General features: G+C 57.1%; 1 protein-coding gene across 2 annotated transcripts; it reads left to right on the top strand.

Annotated features, from left to right (window-relative positions):
* The first annotated feature begins 543 nt into the window (after positions 1-543).
* On the top strand, positions 544-23075 carry SLC8B1 (solute carrier family 8 member B1). Of its 2 annotated transcripts, XM_047828859.1 has the most exons (16): positions 544-681; positions 1877-2126; positions 8005-8157; positions 8249-8301; positions 8452-8509; positions 8663-8768; positions 8847-9014; positions 9950-10057; positions 11032-11085; positions 11192-11322; positions 14127-14268; positions 15608-15729; positions 17308-17461; positions 18147-18227; positions 19701-19765; positions 21914-23075. In XM_047828859.1, exons 2-16 carry the CDS (start codon positions 1959-1961, stop codon positions 22109-22111), a joined length of 1761 nt encoding a protein of 586 aa, XP_047684815.1. In that variant the 5' UTR covers positions 544-681; positions 1877-1958; the 3' UTR covers positions 22112-23075. The 2 variants fall into 2 exon arrangements, with proteins under 2 accessions (XP_047684815.1, XP_047684816.1); XM_047828860.1 differs by lacking the exon at positions 8005-8157.
* The last annotated feature ends 102 nt before the right edge of the window (positions 23076-23177 follow it).

Raw genomic sequence — 23177 nt, 5'->3', positions numbered from 1 at the left:
AGGACTCTGCAGCGGGCCGGGCGCCCAGGTCGGCGGCGACGGGGGCGAAAGGTCCGGCTGCGCGGGCCGGCGGCCGGGGACCGGGAAGGCCGCGAGGCCCGGCGGGATCGAGGTTCGGAGTTTGCGAGTCCGAGGCCCGGCCAGAGGTAAGCGGAGCCTCCTCGCCCGCCTGGGCGCCGCCTGAGGGCCGGGCACCCGGACTTCAACTTCTCAATTTTCTCAAAGATTAGGAAACACTTTGATGTTCCTGGAGTCTCGCACCTAGAAAGTGCAGCCGCAGATGGGGTTGAAGCCCAACTTCCTGTGCCCGCCTCTTCCTATCAGGACTGCACATCTAATGAGCGTTGGGCTTCGGACAGGCGTACAGAAGGCGCTCGATACATGCTCTCTTTGTGAATGAGTACAAGCAATCCGTCGTCCACAGAGAGGGAGGTCCTGACCCTCAAGCTGGGGACGCCAGAGATTCAGACATTCATTGAGCTTTTACTATGTGCTCCGATGGGTCAGCATGTGGCTTCATTTTGCAGATACCGAATCGGAAGCTCAGAGAGGCGAAGTGACCTCCCCAAGGCCGCACGGCTCGTAAGTGGCCGTTACCGGATTGGAAACTTGCGGTGTCCGGTTCCAAGTAGGTGCCAAGTGAAGTTCCGGAAAACAAGAGAAGAGGGGGAAAGTCACCAGGTAAGAAAAGAACGCAGGGACGGGCCCCTTCTGCCCCCTCCTCTTCCCTTCTTTTCTTCTGGGGTCTCCCCCTCCCCCTCCTGCCTGGTCAGGTCATTGAGAAACATCTGTGTAAAGAATTACAAAAACAAACAAACAAGCCCAATGTGGTTTTCTGGACTTCGCTTCTTGTGAGGGCAAAAACAAAGCATGCTCGTGTATATAACACGTGGGAGAGCCAGAAGAAGGAAATCGGTGTGCCCAGGACCTGTTTTTGTTTTGTTTTGTTTTCTTTCCAGTTTGATTTCCTTGGGAGGAAATAAAGCTGGCTTTGCCCTGGTGTCGAGGTAAAAGGCAGATGCTAGGACCCAGCTCAGCTCGGGCTGCTAACAGGCTGTGTGATTTTGAGCAACGCACTTCCCTCTGGGCCTTGATTTCCCCATCCCAGGAGCTGTGTGGGCTTTGGGACCTCCTTGCCATGTGACTTTGGGCAGGTTAGGGAACTCCTCGGAGCCCAGCTCCCTCCTCTGTGCACGGGGCGGGGACGGTGACCTCTCCACCGCTGTCCTGAGGGCTGGATGAGAGAGGTGAGGCACAGCGGCTGGGGAAACAGACCTGGCTCTGTGCCCAGGTTTGCTCATCCATAGAATGGAAATAATAACAGTGCCTTCTCTTGGCCAGTTCTGGGAATTCAGTGAGGTCATCTGTGAGAAGTGCTTAGCTCACTGCAGGACCTGCAACCACACTGCTTCTCCGTCCTCAAATCGGTGGCCCAAAGGCCAAGTGCACCCCCACGAGTATGTTTTCGTTGTTTTGAGGGCTTGCCAAGCCGCCACCCCCGCTGCCCACTTCCCATATTGTTTCACCCACCTGGTCCCTGGAGCTAAGATCCCCTTGGAGTCCCAGGATTCCTCCTTGCAGCCCTGAGGGTCCCGGCTCAGGCTAGGGGGTGGGCGTAGGGACAGGGAGAGGCCTGCGTCTCCATGGAGACACTACCTGGGGGCTTAGGAAGAAGGGAGTGTAACTCAACCTGCCCGCTGGGTGAGTTGGGTCCCTCTAGAGAGCCTCCATCCAGGGGGTGGGTTTCTACATTTGGCTTTCCTTTGGTGGGGCCAGGACGGAGGGCAGCTCCTCAGCTGAAAAAGTTTTCAGTCCCCTCCTGCTGGGGCCTGGGCTCTTTGGTGACACTGTCCCTCGTTCTCACCTCACCCTGCAGGCCACTGGAGCTAGCAGCTGTTTGGAAGGGAAACGCTTCGGAAGGGGAAGGGGAGAGCGCGGGCCAGGCTCCGTGGGGGCCAATGAGCGGCAGACAGAAGGATCTGCACTGGGTGCTGAGTTTGTTCCTTGTGCTGCGGATGGTGGAGACGGTGTCCGGGGCCAGGGGCCCATTTACAGGGACCCACATGAGCTCCCCGTTTTCGGCCTCAGATGTGAAGCAGACCCCCACGGTAGACGTGTACATCCAGGTAGGAAGCTGGCATCAGGCGGGGGTATATTCACCCAATCCACGAATATTTGTTGCGTCTCTGCTATGTGGCAGGTACCCAGCTGAACCCTGGGATATACCAGGGAACGATAAAGACAAAACTCCCTGCCCTCATGGAGCGAACAGTCTTCTGGGAGGACAGATCAAGGAGTAAAACATGTAAATTTCAGGTGGTAAGACGTTAGCGGGAGCTGTGAGGAGGAGGGTGTATTTTCAATGAGTTCCGAATAGGTGGTCGCAGGTGGCTTCTGTGAGACACTGACCTCTGAGCCAAGCCCCGAATGGAAAAAGGAAGTCACTTGTACAGACATCTGGGGAAGAAAGAGCATTCCAGACAGAGACAACGGCAAGTGCAAAGGCCCTGGGGCAGCAGCAAGCCTGGCATGTTCCTGGAGCAGTGAGGAGGCCAGAGTGGCTGGTACAGGGCGAGCGAGGGGGAGAATGTTAAGAGATGAGGATGGAGAGGTAGCCGTGGCCAGGTTATAAAAGGCCTTATAGGCTGAGGCTAGGAGGTGATATTTGTTTACAATAGTTGGGAGTCCGTGGAGAGTTGTAAGCGGAGTGTTGTCAGAATCTGATTTATTTCTTCAAAAGAGCTCTCTGGCTTCTCTGGGGAGTGGATTGAGAGGAGTGAGGGTGGCAGCGGGGAGAGCAGCGGAGGGGCGGATCTGGCATAAACACTGGGGGCACACTGCATGGGATCTACCAACGGATGAGGTGGTGGGAGAAAGAGAGATCTCGGGGGTGGGGGGGGACGGTGGTGCTCTTGACTCGGATGCATGGAGGGAGAGAAATGCAGATGTCTCAGTGAGAGGCAGGAAGTCTTTCTCCAAGACAGGGAGGGTGGGGGCCGTTGAGACAGGCTGCGGGAACTTGCATCATGCCATTCTGATGTCTGCGAGCAGGGGAGAGATCACAGTAGATCCCAAGTGAAAGACTGAAGAAAGGGGACTGGGGGCGGCTGGGTGGCGCAGTCGGTAAAGCGTCCGACTTCAGCTCAGGTCACGATCTCGCGGTCCGTGAGTTCGAGCCCCGCGTCGGGCTCTGGGCTGACGGCTCGGAGCCTGGAGCCTGTTTCCGATTCTGTGTCTCCCTCTCTCTCTGCCCCTCCCCCGTTCATGCTCTGTCCCTCTCTGTCCCAAAAATAAAAATAAAAAACGTTGAAGAAAAAAAAAAAAAAAAGAAAGGGGACTGGTCACCATGACCCCTGGAGTCCCCGCCATTCCCCCTTGGGAGAATGGAATTACAAACTCCTTCCTCTTACACCGAAGAGCTGGGGGTGTTCGGCGCCCACGCCAGTTTTGTAGGGCCGCAGAGTACCTTCGTGCCCACCCTCGGAGGCAGGTGAACGGGTAATTATACCCATTTCACAGATGGGAAAGTGGTTTGTGGTTAGTGTGGCTATAAACTTCACCGCAGCCTCTCGGGGCATGCTCCTCGGGGGCAGGAAAACCTGAATAACTTGTGGCTTGTGCCAGACAATCTCTGAGTTTATGAGCACTTAGGCCAGCACCGAGGCACGCTCAACAAATTCTCCCCCAACTCCTCCCCCTCCCCCCCATTTAGGGACACATCTCTGCCATAGATGAGGGTGCTGAGGGTCCGGGAGGGGAACCCAGAGCCAGGAGAGGGCCAAATACTCCCCTGGGTGTCCTTAGTGACTCAGGGAATGGGGAGGAACCGAAAAGTCCACCCCAGACTCAGAGCAGTGCCACCGTGAATTTGCCACCCCAGGGCAGAGAGCTGGGGACGGGTGCTGCTGGGGTTTAGGGGAGGGCATGACTTCCTTGGGATGGGGGGCAGGCACGCCGTAGCAGAATGTGATTCTGGAGGCTGATGTGGGGGACCCGCCTTGCTGGCTCGCTCTGATGTCAGGGAAATGAAGACAAGCCTGGGCTGGGCTTGTGTCTCCCTGGCTGACCCTGAGGACAAGGAGCGGGGAGGGGGTGCGGGCTGGAAGGGGAGGCTACCCCTGCCCCACCGGGTTGGTTCCCCAGGAGCTTCAGCTAGTCACTTTTGGAAAGAGCTGAGTTCGAAACCGCCCTTGGACAATCACTTTGCCTCTCTGTGCCTCCGTTTTCTCATCTATCAAATGGAGACAATTGTACCAACCTCCCAGGTCTGTCACGAAGACCGAGTGCGATGGTGCCCGGCACAGCGTGTGACAAAACAGTTGCTGAGGACCTACTGTGTGCTGGGCACTGTGCAAGGCTTTGGTGGCGAGGTGGGCACTTAACCAGTGTGTGAGCCTACGAATCGCTGGGGACTTCAGAACACATAGGTGCTTGGCAGGGGTGGGGGGGCACCTGGGGTGATGAGAATTTATAACTAGGGGGGATCCGCCCTAGGCTGGAGGTAGTCGGGGAAGGCTTCCTGGAGGAAGCATCTGGGGAACCCAAGAATTGGAGGATGAATGTGGATGAACGCGGAGGAAGAAGGCCGCGGTGCAGCGGCTCCCAGGGAGGACATGCGCAGTAGATACAGCAGTTGCCTCGCCTGAGAGCCAGCCAGCAGGGGTGGGGCCGTGGCCGGAGGGCTCAGAGACCCGAAATCTCCCCTCCCCCAGTCTGAGATCTGTGGGAGTTCGGTGAGGGCTGGAGGGGGTGGAGGCGCGATTTGACTACGTGGTTTCTCTTTAAATTACGGTGCAACATACATAACCTCAAGGTCACCGTCTTTTCCTCTTTTCACTGTAATGCGGCCGCCGCACCCCCATCTGTCCCCTCCCCGTCTCCTCCCCCCCCCCCCCCCCCCCCCCCGCCGGTCTGCTTTCTGTCTCTACGAATTGGACTGGTCCACGCACCTCCGATAAACAGAGCTGAAGAGTGTTTGTCTTTTCGGTGACTAGCTTCATTGCACCAGCACAGCGCCGTCCCTTAGGGTCCCCGTGCGGCCCGTCCGTCGTGTGGTGGCGGCGGCATTTCCCTCCTTCTGAAGGCAGAGTCCTAGGCCACCGCATGGATATGCCACACCTCCTCGTCCGTTCATCCCTCCGGGACCCCGGGGTCGCTTCTACACCTTTGGGCTTTGGGCGGTTTGTGAATAGTGCCGAGGAACGTGGGTGTGCTCGTCTCTCTCTGACACCTGGGTTTCTGTTCTTTTCGGCATACACCCGGAAGCGGATTTACCCGATCTGGTTCTGTCCCAGTTTTATTGAGATAGAGCGGACATCCGGCACTGCCGCCGTTGAAGGCGTCCGGCATCACGAGTTATGTGAAGCGAGGACAGGAAGCTTAGTTAACATCTCTCCTCTCATATAGATGAAAAGAAAAAGATATATATATATATATATATTTTTACCCCTCATGATGAGAACTCTTAGGATTTATTGTCCTAACAGCTTTCATACGTCCCAAACAGCAGCGCTAACTGGTCACCACGTGGTGCCTTTCCTCCCCGGACTGATAATTCTCTTAATTTTGGGGGGATCTGCCCCACTGTTGTTTTCCATTCCCACCAGCAGTGCGCGTGGGTTCTGATTTCTCCCCATCCTTTTGCTATTTTCCAGGTTTGTTTGCTTTATATAGCAGCCCTCCTAATGGGGGTGAGACGGTATTTACAAAGCTTTTTTTTTTTTTTTCTTTTTAATTCTTTGGGGTAACATGTATTCCATTCTGAGAGCCAGAGAGACCCAGAATCCCAAGCAGGCTCCGGGCTCCGAGCGGTCGGCACAGAGCCGGACGCGGGGCTCGAACTCACGGACTGCGACTTCTTGACCTGAGCCGGAGTCCCACACTTAACCCACTGAGCCCCCCAGGTGCCCCTCAGAGCTTTTAAAAGTTTGAGAAGGGGGAGGGAAATCCTAGGCTGCAGACCCGACAAAGGGCAAATATCCATCATACAGAGAGCTTCCAGCTGAAAATTCTGGCAGTTTGAAAAAGGAACACACGTGACCGTTCGCGCACGAGAGGGGCACTTGGCAAGTAATCGGGGACTTGCAATTTAGCGACAAGGCGTTTCCCACCGCGCTGGCCTGGACAGGACTTAGTGAGAAGCACTGGTGTGGATCCCACTTGCCACTGCTGGTGGGAGTGTGTATAATATGTAGGGTCGGGGGCGGGGATTTTGGCCGAACCCATGGAACGTTTAACGGATTTGTCTCTGCAAGAGACGCGGGCAGGGCCCCGCCCCTATCCTTTGGGCATTACCGTTCTTTGCTGGGCTGCTCTTGGCTTCAAGTTGCCAGCATCTTTTTCTGGAACCGCCCCTAAGCATGGTGGGAAGAAGTGCTGGGGAGCCAGCTAGCGACCGGTAGGAGTCAGTGTCTAAATACCCCAGCTCCCTTGCCGGTGGGATTACTAGTCCAAGGTGGGCGTGGTCCCAGCCCAGGCTCACTGGTAGCTTTCTTTTCCTTCCCCACCGCCTCATTTTGGTAGTTGTAGTCCATACAGCTCCCAAATACTTTTTTTTTTTTTTCATAAAAAAATTTTTTTTCTTCCAAATACTCACTTATAAATCCTTGTGTCCCGGTCGCTTCTGAAGGAACCCAGACTATGATACACTCTGACTCAGCCCTTTTACTTCTAGAATTCTCTCTTTCAAAATCGTTTCACGTGCACTCAGAGAGTCACATGCAAGGAAGTTTATTGTTGGCAATCTTGAAAAATCAGACACACCCATAGGCCTGCCAGTAGGGAAATGTTACCTCCCCTGTGTATCCTTCAGAGTATAAAATACTCCTCCGTTGATGTTAAAAACAGATCGGCGGGGAGAGGCACCTGGGTGGTGCAGTCGATTAAGCGTGCTGCCTCTCGATCTCAGGGTGGTGAGTTCAAGCCCTGCGTTGGGCTCCGCCCTGGGCATGAAGCCTACTTGAAAATTAAAGAATTGAAATGTATCGGCAGGGAGTCTAGGGGGAGTGTGATGGTTAAGGTTGGGTTATGGACCCAACCTTGGGTTAAGGACAGGGTTCTGGAGGCTCAAACCGACTGGATTCCCACCCTGTCTACCACTGAGTGGACCCCAGGACACCGCCTTCGTGTCCTTATCTGTGCACCGGGCGCGATAATAGGGCTCTCCTTGAAAGATTGTGGGGCAGGTTAATTGAGATACATTTTATTTATTATTTTTTTTTTAATTTTTTTTTTCAACGTTTATTTATTTTTGGGACAGAGAGAGACAGAGCATGAACGGGGGAGGGGCAGAGAGAGAGGGAGACACAGTATCGGAAACAGGCTCCAGGCTCTGAGCCATCAGCCCAGAGCCCGACGCGGGGCTCGAACTCCTGGACCGCGAGATCGTGACCTGGCTGAAGTCGGACGCTTAACCGACTGCGCCACCCAGGCGCCCCAATTGAGATACATTTTAAGCTCCTGGCCTAGTGCCTGCCTTATAGCCATTACTCAGAACGCTTTGACTTCTATCCGCTTCTCCGTTGTAATGTGTACCGATATGTTAACACACGGCACGTATGTGAGGTGATAACAGCACATTGTAAGAAGAGACTGAAGACGGATCCGTTTCTGTAGAAGAAGACAAACTGTGTGCTAGGATGTATATACAAGGTCACATTATGCCTGTGAGGTTACTCGGGAAACTAACGGTGGTGGGGCCTTTGGGAAGAGGGGGGATTGTGGCGTGTAGGGAAGAGAATGGGGGATTTAGAAATCCGTACATATTTGTGTTTGGAAACCAATACGTATTCGTGACTTACTTGTGTTAATTTCAAACACAAGTTTCTTTGAAAAAATTAAAGTATGCGGTTGGCACCGGGCGGGGGGGGGGGGGGGGCGGTTAGGGGTCGGGCTGAAGGAGCTTGTCTTCAGCTGCTGGGATGGTCCCGGTCCGGCTGCCCTCAGGGCGTCTACCCCTGCCATGTCCCCCCCCCTCCCCCCCTTTCCGCCCGCCCCTTCCTGCAGTGTCGTGAGGTGTGCGGCCTGAACGTCTCTGACCGCTGTGACTTCATCAGGACCAACCCTGACTGCCGCAGCGAAGGGGGTTACCTCAACTACCTCGAGGGCATCTTCTGTGGCCTCCCACCCAACCTGCTCCCTCTGGCCGTCACCCTCTATGTGAGGCCCTGCCCCGGGGAGCTGGTGAGAGGGGCCGGTGGCGGCCCGGGCCGGACTTAACCCTCCCTCCCCTCTCCGGCCGCCCCTCCAGGCTGTTTGGCTGCTGTACCTGTTTCTGATTCTGGGAGTCACCGCCGCAAAGTTGTGAGTTTGGCCTTGGGCTCATGGACCTGCTTCTAGATGGGAACAGAGCCCCCGGGGGCGTTGGCATTCGGGTGACCCCGTGTTTAGGAGAAGGAGGTGGGCAGGGACCACCCGCCGGGGAGGCCCACACTGGTGCCTTTCTCTCCGCAGTTTCTGCCCGAACCTGTCAGCCATTTGCACCTTGCTCAAGCTTTCTCACAATGTGGCAGTATCCTTTTGTCCAGGGCCTGCACCCCGGAGGGAGGGAGGGAGGGCAGTCCGAGGGGTGGCTGGGAGACAGGGCGGTGTGGCTCGTGGCCCAGGAAAGGCCCGGCCGGGCCGGGGGCCCTGGTCTGTGTCCCCTTGACGCACACCCCCCCATGGCGTCACCTTCCTGGCCTTTGGGAACGGTGCACCTGATATCTTCAGCGCCCTGGTGGCTTTCTCGGATCCGCGCACCGCCGGCCTGGCCCTGGGGGCTCTGTTCGGTAAGAGTGGCCCGGCTGGGGGGGTGGGGCAGCGGGAGCGGGTGCAGGGCGGGCTGAGCACGCCGTCCTCTCCCCCAGGTGCGGGTGTGCTGGTGACCACCGTGGTGGCCGGTGGCATTGCCATCTTGTGCCCCTTCACGGCCGCCTCCAGGCCCTTCCTCCGGGACATCGTTTTCTACATGGTGGCCGTGTTCCTGACCTTCACCGCGCTCTACCTGGGCAGAGTCACGCTCGCATGGGCCCTGGGTGAGCAGCCGCGGGGCTGGGTGGGTCATCCATCACCCGGGGCTGGCAGGTGGCAGGCCAGTGGGGCACAGCGTCCCTCTGGGTTCCCAAATGAGGGGAAACCCTACTCAAGCTGGCCGGAACAACAACAAAAAAAAGGAACATACGGTTCAGATAACCAAAGGGGGCAGGGCGGAGACTGGGGTGGTGTTGCAGACCTTCACGATGTCACATTTTAACAAGCAATAGAGCCAGGGTGCTGACGGTGGCCATCGGGGTCCTTGCTGCGCATGCGTTCCACTCCTGACTCAGGTGACGCGGGTGGAGGCACAATTTATAAAGGGTTACAGACACCCACGAGGGGCGCTGAGATGCAGAGACATCTGGGGATCAGCACAGTAGGAGCCCTAGAAAGGGCAGGGCATGCTAGCTGGAGCCTAGTGAGGACTGGAGGTCTAGACCTGGTGCCACCAAGGGCGAGAGCGACAAGTCACAGAGGGTCCCGCCCCGCCCTGCCCCGCCAGAGACAGGGCACCACGGGGAGGGAGCCTGGAAGGGTACCGCAGACCCTCTCCTGCCACCTGCTGATTTGCTGGTGGGCCCCCTGCTGGCCAAACCCGGCACAGCCGGAGCTCGGGGGCTGCGGTCTTGGGGCTCCGGCTTCCCAGGGCGCAGAGCAGGACGCCAGCCCTTAGCGCTCGACTCAGGTCCCGAAGGCCACTGTCTGTGTCGGGCGTCTCCTCTTTGATTTCCAGACCGTGGGGGGCAGGAAGGGGAGGTGGGCCAAGGAGAGCAGAGTGGTGGGGTGGGGGCTCCAGGAAATTGCCGTGTACCTGCGGGCGCGGGGCTAGGTTGGCACAGACCAGCGGCACCAGGCACCAGGGGAGCTGACAGCCCTTTGCTCTGGGCCCGTGGCCAGGATGCCGCTTGGTGACGGCTCGCGCCCTTGTCCGCAGGCTACCTGGGCTTGTACGTGTTCTATGTGCTTACCGTGGTTGTCTGCACCTGGCTATACCGATGGCAGCGGAGGAGGTCCCTGGTCTATTCCATGCCAGGCACCCCAGGTAAGGGTCTAGGTCGAGCTCCCGAGAGAGGCCGGCGAGGGCTGGCACCCTCTGTGCCCTTCGCTGCTCCCTTAGATCTCTGGAGGCCAATGTCATCGTCCGGCTCCTCCGTGTACTTTTTCTACCCGTTCTCACCAAGGTCCCGCCTCCACGCTTTCGCCGGTGCCGGTGAGGCCTCTCCCCCAGCTGCCTGTCCAGGTTCTCGAGTCCCTCCTGCTCCGTGCTCTTTCCAGGGCGACATCCAAGAGCCGTCACGGCTCACATCCAGTGACGCTGCCACATACCCAAATACGCGCGTAACACCCACGTACGCAAATACGTGCACAACACACGTGCATACACGCACGCGCAGCCGACCCTTGAACAACACGCGGGTGCCGGTGACTCCCCCTACAGGAAGTCTGCCATGATTTTTCCTCTCCTCCCCCGTCGCAACTGAGCCTTCCGATTTCAGCACCCATCACCCCTGTGCCGTCTTCCAGACCCATCATAGCCCATCAGGCTGGAGGAAGAGGGAGAAATGAAGCCCGGAGAGGGCCCTTAAGGTCACACAGAGGCAGAACTAGGGCTGGCCGTGACTCCTCACTTGAGAAAGACCATTTTGATTTTAGGCCCCTCTTTGCCGGGCTCAGGCTGTAAGCGTTCCAGAGGACTTCCAAGGAAAGTTCCAGACTGACAGAGAAACATGGGATGGGTTCCAAATTCTGGAAGGTCCCAAACTGAAGTCAGCAAATGTTTGAATTACCTCTTCCAACGCCCTTACGTTACATTTGAAGATGTTTTTTGAGTTAGGCTTTCTCACTCGGTAAGAATCCTGGGCGTGCGTAGGGATTCTGAGCAATCCGAGCTCCAGAGGGCCTGGACCCTTGGGCCCTGGACACTGCCCTGTCCCGGGGCTGTCCCGCGCTGGAATGGTGGTGGAGAGCGTCCGGGCTCCCTGGCCGGCTCGTGCGAAACACCCCTCTCTCCTACAGAGATGCTCTCAGACTCTGAGGTGGAACCAGTGTCTTCCAACAGCTACGACTACAGTGAGTCTGGTCTCCGTGCCCGGCGGGGGTGGGGGTGAAGAAGTGGGGGAGGGGAGCGGGGTTCCTGGAAGCCGAGCCAGCCGTACACTCCGCCTTGCACACCCAGGCGAAGAGTACCGGCCGCTTCTCCTCTATCAGGAGACCACGGCTCAGATCCTGGCCCGGGCCCTCAACCCCCTGGATTACAGGAAGTGGAGGAACAAGTCCGTGTACTGGAGGGCCCTCAAGGTGCTCAAGGTAGGAGGGGGGCCCCTGGAGCCAGGCTCACGGCTCCACGACAGCGGCAGGGCAGTGGCCGCTCAACCTTCTCCAGCTAAATGACAGGGGAGGGGCTGGAGTCTGCTGAGACCCTCTCAGAATAGGTTACCTGGGACTTGACGGGGCAACTGAGTCATAGAGCTTGGCTGGGGGCCTGACCTGGGGCTCGGCCCCCACCGTGGAGGATAGGAGAGCCTCTGGGACCCCTCCTGACTGGGCAACGGGGGTCTGGGGCTGGGGTGAGGGAGTGGGTCAAGGTGAGCTCCAACGAGAATGAGATTGAGCCGTGCTGACCATTTGCTGCTTCCCCGGGCTAACGTGTCCTGAGGTGTAGACCTGAGCGGGGTGCCCAGGCTGGTTTGCGGCTGCCTTTCACCACCCAGAGCAAAAGGGGCAGGGTCTCACCTCCCAGCCCTATCTCCTCCCGGAGAGAACCTGGAGGCCGCCAACGCGGAGACATTTTCGGCCCCTCTGTTCCAGGAGGCACGTGCCACACACTTATCCGTCCTCCACGGTGGCTCTGGTGGCATCGTGACCTGGGGCCTCTCTGAGCCTCAGTTTCCTCCGCAGCAAAATGGGGACAATGATACAGTGCCCTCCTTCTGGAGTGACTGTAATTGTGAGTTGCTGCCACAGCAATGCCCTACAGGAAACAGCCCCCCAAATCTCACCGACTTACGACGACAGTCTTTTCTTCTCATTCAAAGGCCTGAGGGCTGTCTGGGGGGACTTCAGGCTGTGTTCGGAGGTGTAGGTCCACCCAGCGTCTCATTCTGGGGCCCGTGGGTGCTGGGGATGCGCTCTGGTCTCGGCAGAAGAGGCCAAGGCCAACTTTGCAAGCGCGGTTGAAGTCTCTGCTTCCATCACGTTCACCGACAGCCCGTTGTTCCAAAGCTCGTCACACGGCCAAGTTCAGTGGGGCAGGGCGACGTATCCTGCAGACTCCTATCACTTGGCAAAGCGTGTGGGTGTTGAATTCTGTCGCGGGAAGGGATTGGAGCATCGTGAACAGTATTGAGCCTGTCACGGTCGCTGTGACAATTTAATAAAAAGTAACATGCGGAGGGCTGGGTCCCGTGTCTTAACAGGCATGCTTCATTTCATTGCACCTCGCTTTATTAAGCTTCACAGATACTGTATCTTTTACAAGTTGAAGGTTCGTGGCCAGGCTGTGTTTAGCAGGTCTGTGGGCACCACTTTTTTCTTTTTTTTTTTTTTAATTTTTTTTTTAATGCTTATTTATTTTTGAGACAATGTGAGAGACAGAGTGTGAGCAGGGGAAGGTCAGAGAGAGAGGGAGACACAGAATCGGAAGCAGGCTCCAGGCTCCAAGCTGTCAGCCCAGAGCCCGACGCGGGGCTCGAACTCACGAACCGCGAGATCATGACCTGAGCTGGTCAGACGCTCAACCGACTGAGCCACTCAGGCACCCCTAATTTTTTAATGTTTATTTATCTTTGAGAGATAAAGAGTACATGAGCGGGGGGGGGGCAGAGAGAGAGGGAGACACAGAATCGGAAGCAGGCTCCAGGCTCTGAGCTGTCAGCACAGAGCCCAACGTGGGGCTCAAGCTCACGAGCTATAAGATCATGACCTGAGCTTAAGTCGGACGCCCAATCGACTGAGCCACCCAGGCGCCCCTGTGGGCACCACTTTTCCAACAGCATTTGCTTATTCTGTGGCCCCGCGTTACGTTCTGGTAATTCTTGCGATATTTCATACTTCTCATTACTATATTTGTCGTGGTGATCTGTGGTCAGTGCTTAGCAGTCGGTGCTTATGACTCGCTGAAGTCTCAGATGACAGCATTTTGTAGCAACAAAGTATTTCCTTAAGTAAGAGATGTACATTTTTGTAGACACAGGGCTACTGTGCACATAATAGGCGACGGTGTAGGGGAAACATAACTTCTGTGTGCACTGGGACCCCAGAACGTTCGTTTGACTCGCTTCGTTGCGACATTCGCTCTAGTGAGGTGGTTGGGAACCAAACCCATGATGTCTCTGAGGTTTGCGAGTCGGCAGCACTCTGTCCGTGTTATTACCTAATTTAGCTACTGGCTGAAAACACAAGGTGTGGAGTTGGTCAGAGCTGGCCCCGTATCCCAACTTCCCACACCCTTCTGTGTGTCTTTGGAGAAGTTCCGTAACCTCTCTGAGCCTCAGTTTCTTCGTCTGGAAGGTGGGAAATGATTAGTTCCTATGCACGGGGTTGTCGTCAGGATCAGCGGGCGAGGTGCTGTGGTCAGCTGAAGAACGGCCCCCCGCCCCCCGCCCCATGCCTGCGTCCTGCTCCCTGGAAACATGACTATGTTACCTTCATGGAAAAAGGGATTTGCAGCTGTGATTAAGGATCTTGAGATGCAGAGATTTTCTGGGATTATCCAGGTGGGCCTGATGTCATCACCAGGCTCTTTCTAGGGAAGGAGGGGGGCGGGGGGGCGGGGACGGAGTCAGAGGAGATCTGATAACGGAAGCACAGCTTGGCATGACCCGGGTGGGGGCCACAAGCCAAGGAATGCGGCCGGCCTTGGAAGCTGGAAAAGGCAAAGAAACAAATTCTCCCGCAGAGCCTCCAGAAAGAGGTGCGGCCCTGCCAGCCCCTTGATTTTAGGAGCCTGTTCCCCAGAACTTGCCGGAAGGCACTCCTTCCTGGCAAAGGTGTCCCAGCGGCACTTGGGAGACTAATACGGGCACTTAGCCTGGGCCTGCCCAAGCCTTCGCGCAGCCCGCTGGGACGCGCGCCTCCCTCGTGACCTCCGTCTGCCTTGGCCCACTTGACAGCTGCCCGTGGAGTTCCTGCTGCTGCTCACCGTCCCAGTTGTGGACCCCGACAAGGACGATGGCAACTGGAAACGGCCCCTCAACTGCCTGCACCTGGTGATCAGCCCGCTGGTCTTGGCCCTGACCCTGCAGTCGGGCGCCTGTGAGTATGGTCCCGGGCCGGCCCCCTCCCCCCGCCCCCCATTCCGGGCCACGTTTCTGAAGGCAGAGTTGCCTGGATGGCAGAAGGGCGTCCCCGGTGGGGGGTGCCTGCTGTCCGAATCACGGCCGTCCCCTCTGTTACCTGCTGGGGCACCTGGCTGGGGAATTCGAGTTTTCTCCCGTCTGCACCAGGCTGCCCTCGCCTTTTCCGACCTGCTCTGGCCAAAGAAATGCCCAGTGTTATCAGGTGTCTCCCAACTCCTGCTGTGCAGGCTTCTTTCTATTACGTGCTGCCCATCCCTCTGTCCCCTGGGCATCACGTGGAGGTGGGGGGGGGGGACTCTGGTGACAAATGCATGGCCGGGTGTCAGCATCAGACAGCTACCAAGTTCCCTGGGGGTTTCCTCTCTGATTTGGGTGTGGGGGGAGGGGGGGAGGGGGCACAGAGACTGTCCAGCAGGGCAAGGTGTGATCCCAGAGCCGAGAAGGGCGCCCCCTGGGGGTGCCAGCCGTCTCGTCCCTCAGCCTTTCGTTCCCTACTGAGCGGGAGGGTCTCGTCTCCGGTCAGGGCTCCCCCGGGGCCTTGCTCTCATGATCTCTGTGGCTTCTTAAAAGAGTAGTTCCCAGGCGTCGGTCACTCATGAGCCATCTTCTTGATTTTTCTCCCTCTGTGTACTGTTAAGTCTGACATTTTTCTTGAATCCGCTGTCCTTAAACTTACATTCACCGCGAAGGAAACTGTATCAGCCGCACTAGTAGGAAACTGGCTTCATTGCCGATACAGGCAAGGCAAAGGCACAGCAAAAATTAAGCATCTGAGCCGGGAGCCTTTGTTCCAGAGGGCGTTCAGCAGGTGTCAGAGACGTCACAGACCCATTAGCACCAAGGGAGACTTTCTCTGAAGGAGGAATCCCTCGCCTGAGGTGTGATTGTGGCACAACAGCGTCTTGTCCACGTACCGACACCATCTGGTGCATCAGCATCATGGTTGACTAGTGATGTCTGCCACGGCGTGGGAGAGGACGGTGGTGGGGAGCGGGCTGAGCCACCCCCGTCCTAGTCTCACGGGAGAGGGCTGGGGAGAGTCTGTCTTTCACGGGCCTGCTGCTTTTCCAGTGTGACTAGCTTGAGGCAGGGGCTCTGTCTTTAATTTCTCTGTCCCCTTGCGGTGCCCGGGACAGCACTGGGCACGTTGCGTGTCCAACGACGGAGTGCAAGTGAGTTTCATCCCTGGGTCTCTCCGCCAGCCCTCCCACTCACTCTGGGGAAGACGTGTGCCCTCCAGGAGGCGCGGCCACGCGGAAGCAGTGGTCCCAAGTCCCTTTCTTGCCTCTCCGCAGACGGCATCTACGAGATCGGTGGCCTCTTTCCTGTCTGGGCCGTGGTGGTGATTGTGGGCACAGCCCTGGCTGCGGTGACCTTTTTTGCCACATCCAACAGTGAGCCTCCCAGGTTTCACTGGGTAAGAATCTCCGGTGCTCCGGGGTGGGATGAGGGGACACTGGAATCTTCCAGAAAGATGTGTGTTCGTGCTCCCGGAGCAGTTAGGCCAGTAATCACTTTCCGTGATGACAGGTCTTTAAAGCCACTTTTGAGACTTTTGGGTTTGTTTTTTTTTTTTTTTTAAGTTTATTTTGAGAGAGAGAGAGAGAGAGAGAGAGTGTGCACAAGTGGGGGGGGGGGAGGGCGCAGAGAGAAGAGGGGGAGAGAGAGAGAATCCCAGCGAGGCTTGAACTCACCAACAGTGAGCCGAAATCAAGAGTCAGACGCCTAAGTGAGCCGCCCAGGTGCCCCACACTTTGGACAGTTTCGTACCTGTTCAAGGTTCTTTTTTTCTTTCTCTTTTTTGGAGCAGCTTTATTTTATTGAGATGTAATTCACATATCCTGATGCAACTGACCCCTGCAAAATATGGGATTCGGTGGTTATTATTATATTCACGGAGCTGTGCAGCCATCACCGTTATCAGTTGGGGAGCGTTTCAACACCAAAAAGACACCCCACGCCTGTCACCCAACCCCTGGCCACTGCCAGTCTGCTTCTGGTGACTATGGATTCGCCTGCTCTGGACTTTTCGTAGACACATACGTATACAATATGTGGTCTTTTGTGACTCTGCGTTGTGTTTTCAAGGTCGTTCCGGGCATGAGCAGGGATTAGTGAATCTCTCCTTTTCGTGGCTCAGTGCCATCCATCGTATGGCGATGCAGCACATTTAGCTTATCCGTGCATCATTCACGGACGTTCTTTCTACTTTGGGGATGTTACGAGTAACACCGCTGTGAACTTTCGCGTAAAAACGCGTGGCTGGGAGGTTTTGTTTCTCTTGGGTGTATTCCTAGGCAAAACGGTGGGGTCACTTTTCGAGGGATTGCCAGACTGTTTCCTGCTGCAGGAAACCCCTGTGTCTCCAACAGCCAGGTTCCAGGGATAGAATTTTCCGGTGTTCGTGGGTGGGTTTTTTTCCCATTCTCTCCACCCTGCAACACCCTGAGGAATTTTTAGGCAGTATGTCCAGAGTTTACTCTTAAGAGTTCACTTAAAATGTTCCTTTTTTTTTTTTTTTTAACTATTTATCGATTTTTAAAAACTGCGGATTTTAAGGCATCGGCACACGCTCCAGCAGGGAGCGTACCTTGAAAGACGTGATGCGGAGTGAATGAGACCAGTGACAAAGGACCACGTGTTGCGTGCAGCCGTGTATATGGCGTGTCTAGAGCAGGCAGGGAGCAGAGTAGCAGCTGCTGGGCACCGGAGGGAGGTGGGGTGCGCTGGGGAGTCCCCGCTAACGGGGATGGAGTTTCGTCTATGGGCCTCTGGCCCAAGAGAGCTATGACAGAAGAGTAACACTGAGCTAGCATTTTACTGAGCACTTACTGTGTGCCAAGCACTCACTGCTTTGAATCCGTTAACTCATTTATGCTCGTGACAATCTCAGAGGGTAGGTACTGTGATCATCCCATTTTACTGATGGGGGAACTGAGGCCGTATCCCTGCTGGGGACCGGCCTTGGGCCATCAGCGCACCGTTCCCTCCCCAGCTCTTTGCTTTCCTGGGCTTCCTGACCAGCGCCCTGTGGATCAACGCAGCCGCCACAGAGGTGGTGAACATCTTGCGGTCCCTGGGCGTCGTGTTCCGGCTGAGCAACACCGTCCTGGGGCTCACGCTGCTGGCCTGGGGGAACAGCATCGGAGGTGACGCAGGGCCGGGTGGGCTTCTGGGATGAGTGCCGGCATTTCACTGTCCTTTGCTCCCCTGGCCAGAGTGCCTGTGGGCATGTGCTCGGGCCCACTGTTGCTCTGGAGTGACCATAACTGGTCATAGGGGTGAGATGGCCTGGACCGTATCTGGGCCAGGAGACTGTAGAAGCCCTCGCCTCTTTCCCCTTGTCCGATGTGTAGACATGGGGCTCCCCGTTACAGCCAACCACGCTGAACGTGTACGTGGGGTATGCCACCTACGTGGGCATTCACACACGCACCCATATACCCTTCTCTAACTGCTGCCGCCGGGTAGGGTTGGCCAGGTTGTGCACTGCACAAGAGCATTCAGACAAGGAGTCAGGGGGGCTAAAATCCACATCTCCTTCCACTCACCTTTCGGGGTACCTTTTTCTAATTTGCATAAAGGTGCTATGTGTGCTGGCCGTAATGGCATGTCACACCCCGGGTGGGAGGGAATGGGATAGAAAAAAGGAAGGAGGGAATCATGTCGTGGGAGGCCGTGGCTGAGGGCCCAGCCAGCTACCGCAAGGCCCCGATGGGCATTCGTGGGTGTTTGTTGACCGAACGACTCTGGTTAAGAATTAGGGAGCGAATGACCAGAGGGCCAGGGGGAGCCACTCCCCACCCCTCAAGGGGGTCTCTCGTTTCCACGCAGACGCCTTCTCAGATTTCACGCTGGCCCGCCAGGGCTACCCGCGGATGGCCTTCGCAGCCTGTTTCGGCGGCATCATCTTGAGTATCCTTCATGGGGCCGCCCTCCCCTCGGCTCTGGTGGCCCAGCCTCCGAGGGCCATGGGCGTGCTCGGCGCCCCACCCCTGGGATTGGCCCTTGCTATACCCCCTGGGCAGGTGACGTAGCTGCCCAAGCCTTAGTTTCCTCATCTGTAAAATGGGCGTGCTGAGAGGACTGACCTCAGAAGGGCTGTCGTAAGGATTGAATGAGGTGACAGAAATGCTTGGTGCCTGGTGAGCCCTCAGTGGACGGCAGATACTCTTTTTTTTTTTTTTTAATTTTTTTTTTCAACGTTTGTTTATTTTTGGGACAGAGAGAGACAGAGCATGAACGGGGGAGGGGCAGAGAGAGAGGGAGACACAGAATCGGAAGCAGGCTCCAGGCTCCGAGCCATCAGCCCAGAGCCTGACGCGGGGCTCGAACTCCCGGACCGCGAGATCGTGACCTGGCTGAAGTCGGACGCTCAACCGACTGCGCCACCCAGGCACCCCGATACTCTTTTTCGTAGACGCCCCCGTGCCGAGCTTATGCGGGCCCTTTGGAAGACCCTCTTCCTCTTTCTTATGGACATCGTGGTCTGTAGATGTTAGGGGGTGGCCAGCTTTTTCTTAAAGGGCCGGAGAGTAAATAGTTTAGACTTTGTGTGCCCCGCCAACCTCTTTTGCCACCACCTGACCTGTGGTCGTGTGGAAACAGCCATCGGCAATACAGAAATGAATGGGTGTGGCTCTGTCCCAATAAAACTTTATTTATAACAGCGGCCGGCGTGCCGCTTGGCCTGGGGGCTGCAACTCGCCACGCCCCGGTCTGTGCAGGAAAGACAAGGACGAGCCTCCCCCCCCCCCCCCCCCCCCCCCCCGGGGCTGAGAAGAAAGGGCTTTAAAAGTAGACGGACTCGGGTTCCGGCTGCAGTGCCACCACTCGCCAGCCGTGTGACCTCGGGGCTTTGCACACATCTTACTCTCCGAACCTCAGCAGTCTGTAAATTCAGAATGGGTTGGCGTGGAGAGTGATGATGGGGTAAAGCACCCAGGGCGGTGCCCGGCACATAACGTGTGCCCAGCAAACGTGGGCGGGGACTGGCCGTTTGTCACTCCTTGGCTGGCCAGGGCCTTCCGGGGGGTGGCCCTTTGAGACCTGGTCCTGGCTTTCTCGCTGTGGCCTCTCCTGAGCCCTCAGGTTGGGGTGGGAAGGAAGGAGCCCTACACCTGTAGAGGGCCTTGACCCGTGCTCTGTCACAGGTCGCCTCCCCTAGCCGCAGGGAAGCCCAGTGCTTACCAGGGACCAAGCACTTCTGCAAACTCATTTCCTCCTTGCAGTTTGAGTGAGAAATGTACATTAAAAGGGGCTAAAACTGGAAAGGGTCCCCTCAGGGTTTGGGGGGGCTGGGGGTGCATAGACCACAAGGGAAGCCGAGGGGCGTGGGGTTGGGGTTGGGGGGCGTTGTTCCAGCAAACTTCCTGAGCCGGGCCGCAGATATCCTGGTGGGAGTAGGGCTGGGCTGCCTGCTCCAGATCTCCAGGAGCCACGCGGAGGTGAAGGTGAGTGGCCGGACCCCTGTGCAAGGGGCCCCTTCTGGGATTTTTCTTTCTTCCTTTTTTTTTTTAAGCAGCCTTCACACCCAGTGCGGAGTCCCACGCGGGACTTGAACTCACGGCCCTGAGGTCAAGATCGGAGTTACTCTCTCCTCATCTTTCTCCTGTCCCCCAGTGCGAGAACATTCCCGTCTCAGCAGCATATGCTTGCTGGGGAGAGGTGTTACCTGAACTTGTGACAAGTCAGAATGTGTAGAATATTTTTAAAATAGCCTGAATGCAGGGTTGAAAAAAAATGTATTCCTTGCAAGTTCCCAGGGTAATTAGGATATAGCTTTGCGGCGGGGGTGGGGGGGGGGTGGGAGTAGGGGGTCAGGAAGGCCCTTGGATTTATGTCCCGGTCAATCACTTTAAGTCTCCTGCCGTGTGACTCTGGGTGAGTTAGGACATCCCTGGGCCTCAGTCTCCTCACCTGGGAACTGGGTGAGATGGCGCCCCCACAAGCTTCCTGGATAGCATGCGTGAGGCAAGGGCCAGGCCGAACCCCTTTGCCCAAACTGCCCACAGAGGACAGGCCAGGAGGGAGGATTAAGTCAGCCCCAGCAGGGAGCCTGGCAGATTTGGAGAAGGTTCTGAGACGCACTGAGTGGAGGTTCTTAACGCTTCAAGGATGCCCGAGGGGTGCATGAGACCTCCTGTCGCAGGCGTTCCAGCGGGTGGGGGCTTTCCAGCGGGTGGCGGCTGGAAACTGCGTTTTAAAAGCAGCTCCCTGGGGACGGATGAAGGTAGGTGGCTTGAGAAACCCTGTTCCAAACAAGGTTGAAAACGTCAGCCCTTACCAGGACCAGGGAGGCAACCAAAACGTGTGGGTGATTCACGTGGGCCTCATGTGGCCAGATGGTCCACATTTTCTAGAGGAGAAATCAGGATTCCCAGGGGAACTTTCTCGAGTCTCAAACATTGCTCAGGGCAAACGGGAAGCCGGCGGGAGGCAGATTCGACCCCGCCCCCGGCCACCAGTTCGCATCGTGCCTCGGGCATCTCTGTTCTTAAGGACCCACCGCCCGGGCCCCCCACGCGAGAGCAGCTGGGGTGCCGTGGGGCTGAAAGGCGGCGTTATCAATGGGAACCGTCACCCATGCTTTCCCTGAGGGGCTCTGCTTGGCCGTGACTCCTGCGGGCAGGGGGCCTGGAATTCGCTGGCGGCAGGGCCAGCCTTCGAGGTAGCCACGCCCACAAGCAAATAGCTACTGACTGCTTGGAAAGTTTGCTTTTCTAAAAGGTAAACACGGGCTGCAAATTTTGTTTAGACGCTTCACGGTTTAATAGGTTTCTTTCATGATCCATTCCCGGGCAGTTCCAGTTAATGAGGATTTAGGGTTGGCTCCCCAAGGGGCCGATTTCTTCCTTTCTCTTGCTCTTTGTGGGGTGTGTGTGTGTGTGTGTGTGTGCATTCCACTGCCTTTGTGCGGAGTTTAGGGATGGAAGGCATCACGGACGGATGGCCAAGGGCTGGTGTTGGGCGGAAAACGCAGCTGCTCTTAAGCACTGCTTTGCCTACGATTCCGTTTCTGGCTTCAGGACGGACGTGCAGGTCTCCGTGTGTGGATCCACACGCGTGTGTGCATGTTCGTCCCTGGGCGGGGAGGCAGGATAGGGTGTCGTCAAGAGCTTGGACGTGGACGTGGGCTCTGGCACCAATTATTGTTTCCTCGCCTGTGCCTTGGGGTGAAGACGCTCCCCTCACAGGTCGTCGGGGGAGGTCCTTACCCCGACGCACAGATGAGACGCTACGTGGAGTGGGTGAAAACACCCAGCACAGCACCCAGTTGTCGAGTCCCTCGCGGATGATGTTAGGTGAATGCTAAGTCCAGGAGGCAGGGAAGCAGGGAGAGGGTCATTTCACTTCTTTTCGCTCTTCTGTATCGCTGGAGAACTTTCCACCACCTGCACGGAACGTGCGTATGTAACAGACCGTGTTAGTTTCCTAGGGTTACCATGGCAAGTGACCACCAGTTAGGTAGGTGGCTCAGAGCGTGGAACTTGAGGGCGGGGCGTGCCATCCCACGGGGCCAGAGCTCCCGCACCTGGCGAGGGGTGGGTGACGGACTGGTGGCCGCGGTGACCCCGCCTCTCCCCCCGATCCCCCCACAGCTGGAGCCAGACGGACTGCTGGTGTGGGTCTTGGCGGGCGCCCTGGGCCTCAGCCTCGTCTACTCCCTGGTCTCGGTCCCACTGCAGTGCTTCCAGCTGAACAAAGTCTACGGCTTCTGCCTGCTCCTCTTCTACGTGAGCTTCCTCGTGGTGGCCCTGCTTACCGAATTTGGGGTGATTCACCTGAAAAGCGTGTGAGTGACGCCTCGTGGCCGGCGCCGCCTGGTGGCCGGGAGGTGTCACTGCAGGCAGAAAGATGGAAGTCGGACCCCGGGGGGGCCCGTGAACGGGGCTGGAGGTTCCCGGCCGCCGCCCTGGGCGGGGCGACCAGCTAAGCCTTGTTTCCCGACGTCGGAGACCGGGCCTCGCTGTGGACAGAGTTGCAGACAGAAGGCAGACGTCCTTGGATGATCGGCGGAGCCTCTCGGAGGCTGGGGTTGGGGGTGAAGGGGATGACGGAGTGCCTTCCAAGCTGTTACTGGAAGACCACCGGCGTGTCCGGGGCCTGGAGTCACGCCCTGCTGCCTTCCCGCATCTTCTCAGGGCTCACTCAGACCGCTGCCAAGCCCGGGCTTAGCCAGAGTGACTCAGAGGGCGGGCACAACACCACGGGCCTCCGGCCACCGGGGCTGAGTTCTAGAGCTGCACCGTCCGACAGAAATGGAATAGGAGACACCTGCCTGACTTTGAGATTTCCAGTTGCCACGTTAATAAAAGCCAAAGCAAACGGGGGGAAATTCGTGGTACCATACGTATGGCTCAGTGGCCCCAAACGCAGCACGTGGCTCTGGCCCCCTCAGCGGCCACCGTCCTGGACGACACAGCCCTCGACTCTACCTCCGGGGCTGTCTGCCGACTGTCGCAAGCGCCTCTGTGCCCTGAGCTTCGGTTTCCCCAGCTGTGAAACAGGAGTCCGTTGACCATGGCCCTGTGCCTACCTCAGGGGGAGCCCCGGGCCGGGGTCACAATGCCCGAAAGCTCCGGGGACAGAATGAGTGCTCCCCAGTGCCTTCCCGCTGTCCGCCGCTGACCTGACTTTCCAAGGAGCGCCTACCTTTTCAGTTTGCCCGGCCGCCTTATGCCGGTGGTGGCAAAGGGGTCCAACTGTCTTTTTTCCAGTGAAAAAGTCATTAAATATTTCAAGTGTACAGAAAGGGATACACCCAGCTCTTACCGGTTCTTCCTTCCCTGGGCCAGGTGACGAGCGGCTGGTTCCAGGGCCAAAGGCTCTTGGGCCTGATGGATCTGTGGCACGTCCAGGGGT

The sequence above is a fragment of the Prionailurus viverrinus genome, chromosome D3, assembly GCF_022837055.1.
Source record: "Prionailurus viverrinus isolate Anna chromosome D3, UM_Priviv_1.0, whole genome shotgun sequence".
In the NCBI taxonomy this organism is placed as follows: domain Eukaryota; kingdom Metazoa; phylum Chordata; class Mammalia; order Carnivora; family Felidae; genus Prionailurus; species Prionailurus viverrinus.
This window is presented reverse-complemented; position numbering and strand designations above follow the sequence as displayed.

Excerpts from the sequence above, each read along its gene's own strand:
- SLC8B1 (XM_047828859.1), top strand. The coding sequence starts at position 1,959 with ATGAGCGGCAGACAGAAGGATCTGCACTGGGTGCTGAGTTTGTTCCTT. Across the intron at positions 2,127-8,004 it reads CGGTAGACGTGTACATCCAG|TGTCGTGAGGTGTGCGGCCT; the intron begins GTAGGAAGCTGG and ends CCCTTCCTGCAG. Across the intron at positions 18,228-19,700 it reads TTTCGGCGGCATCATCTTGA|ATATCCTGGTGGGAGTAGGG; the intron begins GTATCCTTCATG and ends GCCGGGCCGCAG.